The sequence below is a fragment of the Bison bison genome, unplaced genomic scaffold, assembly GCF_000754665.1.
Source record: "Bison bison bison isolate TAMUID 2011002044 unplaced genomic scaffold, Bison_UMD1.0 scf7180017864289, whole genome shotgun sequence".
Lineage (NCBI taxonomy): Eukaryota > Metazoa > Chordata > Mammalia > Artiodactyla > Bovidae > Bison > Bison bison.
Window position 1 is genome coordinate 7,314,216 of NW_011494861.1, and position 6,068 is coordinate 7,320,283.

General features: G+C 58.0%; 1 protein-coding gene across 1 annotated transcript in view; it reads left to right on the top strand.

The window, feature by feature from the left end:
* The first annotated feature begins 5,218 nt into the window (after window positions 1–5,218).
* CHD5 (chromodomain helicase DNA binding protein 5) overlaps window positions 5,219–6,068 on the top strand; it is a 62,872-nt gene continuing 62,022 nt past the window's right edge. The window contains exon 1 of the mRNA XM_010850204.1: window positions 5,219–5,280. Coding sequence (XP_010848506.1) covers window positions 5,219–5,280 — 62 coding nt within the window. The remainder of the gene's footprint in view (window positions 5,281–6,068) is intronic.

A 6,068-nucleotide genomic window follows, 5' to 3' on the forward strand; every position in this document is an offset into this window, starting at 1 on the left:
GTCGCCCCTGCCCGGGCGAGCGCCCGGGCAGGGGCGACTTCCCTCCGGGCCCACGAAGGCTCCAGGCTGAGGCGCGCGGGCTCGGACTCCGCTCCCGGTTCCCGGCCGCCGGGTGCCGCGACCGCCTCTCCCGAGCACTTTGCCCGGGCCGCCGGCGTCGTCCTGGCGCGCCCTAGCGCCGGCCGGCGTCTCCAGCCCGCGTTCGCCCGCCTAGTGGCGTTCCCAGCCCACCCTGCTTTGGCTCCGGGCCTGACTCCCAGGGCCACCGCCCCAGCCTTTGCTATCCCTCTCCAGAATTCAGCAGAAAACAGGGTTTGTGCGTCAGGGGCAACCTTGCAGGATCATTCCTTACTTAACTGCTCACCGTGTGTTTGGGACGTTCCCCTCACGGCACAGCTGGGCAGGGCCTCACACTGTGGACCGGCCGTCTTCGTTCCCTTCCAGAGGACTCTCACATCTCAGCGTCCCCACACCAAGTCACGGCCCCTTCTGGCCTCCCAGGGGACTTGTGGGAACTGCGGGAGCCCTTCCTCGCCCTTGAGTGTGCTGTTTGGCCCCTGGAGCCCTTTCTCCAGGGGCGAGAGTATTCCGCACATTGGCACCCCAACTCCTGCGTGCAGGAGGTGAGAAGGGGAGGATCCAGGTGGCAGTTGTCTCTTTCTAGAGGGGATTCCCACCAGGTGGCCACGCCCACTGGGGGGGGCGCTCCTCACCCTTCCCCACTTGTTTGCTTCCTTTGACATGGTGACTGGGGCCTCACCCTGATCAGATAGTTTGGCCAAGTTTGCAAAGGGCCTGCTGGGGTGAGGGGATTGGGGGTGAGGTGGCCCCACATGGGCGGAGTTGCTTGGACAAGGTTGACTCTTACATCCTGGGGGCCAGGGAATTAGGCCCATTTCCTGGAAGGGAACATAGAGGCCCAGCACAGGCACTGAAACCCAGGGCTGTTTTCTACCCAGGAAGCTAGCTTAGGGAAAGCTGGTTACTGGCTTCCTCGGGGCATGGCACTCGGGGCGTGGCCCTTTGTGGCACTGATTGATGGGGGCAGTGGACAGCTGAGAGTACCTGAATAGCTTTATTTCCAGGATTCACCAACCCCCTGATGGGGTCCTCTGTCCCCTCTGTCCCCACTTTGAATCTCTCTGGTTGTGTCAGGGCTCCAAGAGTGGGAAGAGGAGGAGGCCAGGGAAGTGCCCTCAGGCTGATGGGCACCCAGCTCACTCCTTTAGGGCCAGAGGGCTTGGACCTTGGCCAGAGTCACCTGCCCGCCACCTTGTCTCCCTCCTGCTTGCATCCATTGCTCCAGGCAGGTGTGGGGGGTGGGGTTGGCCCCAGGGTCTCTAGGAAGCCCCTCAAAGCCCTGCCAAACAGAGACTACCCTACCTTCCACAAGACCAGGTGCTTGACACCAGGGAGATACCTTCAGAGGGTGTCCTGAGCCTTTCTGAGCTCCTAGCCCTTCTCTGTGTCCCTGGTCCCAGCCACTGTCCCCTCTACCTGGGGACTGCAAAGCCTCCTAACCAGTCCTCACTGACCATACTCCACTCAGCAGCCAGGGTCACCTCTGTAAACACAAAGCAGACCCCAGCCCACTGGCATGAACCGATTGCAAAACCCCTGTTCTACTCCACCCCCATTGCCACTTCCCACCTTCTTGCTCATGTATTAGCCTTCTAGATTCTTTTGGAACTCCCCAGGCTCCATCCTGCCCTGAACATTGACTGTGACCTCTGCCAGACCCAATATTCCCTGGCTCACGACTGCATCCTTCCTGCTACTCAGGTCTCCAGCTCCTGGCTGAGTGTAGGCCCACTTCTCTCAATTCCCAGGCCCATTTTAATGCGTCATTTTCTTGACAGTATTTCCCTGGAATATTATCATCAGCTGACTTGTGTCAGTAGGCTTCCCCCCTTGAGGTTGACCCTGTGACCACCCACTGTGCCTGGCACTGTGGGTGCTGGAGAGAGGGGCACAGTCTTGGGGTCTGAGGGCTGGGGGGGTCCCTGGGTCACCCTGACCTCTGGATATGATGACAGCCTCAGCCTAGGCCTCGTGTCTCTCCTAAAGTGCTGGCCGCCCTGGCCCCTGTCCTTCACTTCGGCCTCTCTGCAACTCTCAACCTGAGCTGGTGACCATGGCCCACAGGGATGGGCCCTGCATGTGGCAGTTTGCTGGTGTGGAAGCCGGTGTACTGGGAGCTGTCACTCCAAGTTTTCAATCTGCTGTGGTGGGCTCAGTACTTGTCACATCTACTTTCCTCACTCCGCCTGTCTCCACCCTCTTCAGCAGTGTTCTTGCCACCCAGATTTGCCCAGGCCAGCTCTCTGGCCTTGAGGCCAGTGGGTGAGGAGGAGGGGGCTTGGAGGAGGAGGGCAGGGTCCCTGCTTCTTGGGCGCAGGGACCCTGGCTGCCAGAGTCTCTTGGGGATTCAGAGGGCTAGTCCACAAGAGGGCTCGAGAGAGTCAGTGGCTCTGCCTCTGCTGCTTGTTCATGGCCTGACCTTGGGCAGGACACCTGGTCCCTCTGCCTCAGTGTCCCCACTTGTGGAATGGTACTGTGACACCAGCTACCTCATAGAGGGGTTATTATGAGGACTGGTGAGATGGTGCATGTGGAACATGTAGGTCACAGTGCCCAGCACATGATAGGTGCCTATCATAAAGTGTGGCTTATAATTAGCACCATCCAAGGGGGGCAGTTTGCCTGCCTTCCCCAAGGAAATGCTTCTGAGACATGCACCCTCATCTGGTAAGCTGGGGGCAGGGAGCCTGGGCTTGAGGGGCTGGAGGGAGGTAGGGAGGAAGGGAGAAGAGGGCTTGGCACTCCAGGCCTTTTCCTCAGAAGTCCCTGCCTGGTAGGCCCAGCCCTTCCATCCCACATAGTCGGGGGGCGGGGGTGGGTTTCCTAGAGCTGGTGAGCCCAGCTTCTCTCCTGGCCGGGTAGTAGGACCACTCTGGCACTTGACTGGCCTGTGCACCCACAGGACTGGACCCCATCTAGGCTTCTGTGGGCACAGGGACCAAGAGGGAGAGAGCACCATGTTTCCCAAAGGTCTATATTTTCTTAACCTGTTCCCCCACCACTGGGGAAATGGTCAGAGCCTGATCATATTTAATACGTTTTGCTGAGAGGAGGAGGGCACAGTGATCAGCACGCTTTGCCCAGTGGGTTGGCCTGTGAGAGACTCCCCTCATTCCCAATTGATCTATTATTTCATCCATTCATTCAATCATCCACCCCTTTGTTCACCCAACCACCCATGTATGTACCCTGTGAACATCTGCCCATCCAGCCACAAAACTGACCAACTAGCCATATACACCCACCGCCCACTGGCTAGCCATCATACCCACTCATCATCCATCCATCCATCCATCCAACCCAGTCTCCATCCATCCATTTATCCATCCATCCATCCATCCTGGCGTGCTGCAGTCCATGGGGTCACAAAGAGTTGGACATGACTGAGTGACTGAACTGAACTGAATCCATCCATCCATCCATCCATCCATCCATCTATCCACCCATCCGTTTATTTATCTGTCTAGTCCATCCACCCATCCACTGGTCCATTCATCTATTCATCTATCTGTCCATCCACCCATCATCTGTCCGTCCATCCACTCACCCACCCAACACAGATTTCTTGCATGCCTTCTCTGAGCCAAGTACTGAACATACTATATAGTGTCTGACCTTCTGGGGGTTTAGCAGGTAGAACTTTGGAGACTTTCTGCCTTTGGCTCTGTCCTTATTTCTCTCTCCCTGTTTGTCTTCTCACTTTGTCCTCCTGTTTGTCCCTTTGTCTGTTTTCCAAGTCTGTCTTCCCTGAGTCTTTGCTCCTCTCTCTCTGGCTGTCCCTCTCTGTCTCTCTTGTGTCCCTGGCCCTCCAGGGCTCTCCCCCATCCCCTCCCTCCTGCCTCTCTTTCCTCCTCCTCCCCTGCAGTGCTCTGGGCCCACACCCTCCTCCCTCCTCACTCTTTCCGGGCCCCAGTCCCTTAGGGTAAAAGCCTGCCCTGTTCCCTCCTCCTGCTGCCTGCCTGTGGTGCTCAGGACTGACTCTTTGATGAGACGCCAATGAGGTGATGTCTGGGTTTTGTTAAATGTCATAAATAAATTATTAATCCTCTCCTGGGCAGAAGTACTTCCCCTCCTCCTGCCCCTGCCATTATCTGTGGACGCCCATGGTGTGGGGGCATTCCAAGGACTGATGGGAACCTTAGTCTTGGTGGCCCCTCCTTGGTCGGCCCTAGAGTGGCCCTGAGAAGCCCTGGCCCAGCGATGCCTGAACCCCCAAGTCCTTCAGTTCCACCATCCTAACCTCCCTGAGGCCCTGGGCCCCACCTGCCATTGCCAAGCACTTCAGTTGCATCTCACAGTTTCTAGTTCCTCATCCCGTGAGAAGGGCAGTGCTTGGCCCATTTGTTTTTTAATTTTTATTTATTTATTTTCGTCCACGTCACTCAGCTTGGAGGATCTTAGTTGCCCAACCAGGGATCACACCCGTGCCTTTGGCAGTGGAAGTGTGGAATCCTAACCACTAGACCACCAGGGAATTTCCAGGACTCGGCCCATTTTAAGGATGAAGATGTGAGCTCCGGGGAGAAGGGACTGGGGGCCGCCCCCCCAGTCAGGGGCGGCGGTTTGAAGCCTGTGCTCCCCTGTCCCTCCTCCTGGTCACCGGGTGGTCTTGTTTCCTGCCTGGGGGAACTGAAGGAGCCCCTCTCCCCAGGCTCTGGAGGGGAGGGGGGACATTGAGCTGGGTCCCCATCACTGACATTTGCTCACTCTTCTGGACCTCTGTCATGGAGCTCTTGATCTGGCTCCGCCTCCCCAGATCCATCAGCTGCCTGGAATCAGATGACCTAACTCTTCCTTTCGCAATCATGTTTTTCTTCTGCTCTGATCACCTTGTGTTTGCTAAGTTGCCTGGGGGGCTGCCCTCTTTCCCAGGCCCCTCTGGGCTCTGTGGCTGTCCTTCCCCAGAGGACAGGGGCAGGGGATGGGCAGAGCATGGGGACTTGGGGTGGACTAGCCCAGACCACCCCCCTGAGGGAGCCCAGATGACCTTCCAGACCAGGGACCATCCTGAGTCACCTCAGCATCCCCAGAGCACATCCACGCTTGGCACAGGGGCAATGCTGTTTAAATGCTTGTTAAGTAAGTGCAGGGAAGGGCTGAGTTCTGGGGGCTCCTACACCTGGAGGGAGGGGCAGGCATGGGGACCACCAACCAGAGTTCTATCCTGGCTCTGCCGCCTGCCGGCTGTGAGACTGAGAAGTGGGCAAGTGATGAGATCCTTGGAGCCTGTTTCCTCATCTGCAAATGAGGGTAATATTACTGTCTCCCTGGGTTGCTGTGTGGAGTAGATGAAGTCCTATAAACAAACATATGCTATCTGCTTCGAGCCTGGTGCAGGCGGTAGGTAGATCCACTGTTTATTATTGTAAGGTGTTTCTCTGGGAAGGGCCTATCCCCCTTGCCTGGGCTGCAGCCTGTCGAGCAGCCTGGGGCTCCCTCAGGGCTAAGCCCTTGTGTGCAGGGAGTTGGTGAGGGGCTGGGGATAAGCTCGGGGAAAAGCCACAGAAGGTACCTGTGTTCATGGTCCCCTGCCTGTCCCCCGTCTTGTCTCTGAAGCAGCCTCCCCTGTGCCCTCCCCAGGCCTGGGAGACAGACCAGGGCAAATGGGTCCTAATTATAGTCCGTCTGGGATCGATGGAGCCTGGGGCCCTGGAAGGGAAGGTTGGTGCGGGAGGACACTGCCAGGCAGCCTGGAAGGGCTGTGTGGGGCAGCCAGGCGGAGCTGGGAGCCGGGCGGAGCTGGGAGCCAGCAGGATGAGGAGTCCTGAGGCTGCTTCTCCTCGGTGCCCTCACCCCAGGGCGTGCGTGCTCCCACGTTACCACTGGCTGGATGCCCTGGAGAGGGGGTGCAGGGCTGGGCTCTGGGAGGGGCACCAGGAAGGGTTGCTCGGATATGACTCCTGAGGTCTGGTTCTGGAAGAAGCTCAGAAGATGGAGGAGGGGGCAGGGCTGGGCGGGAATTATGGGGGTTTGTGGAAGCACTGTCA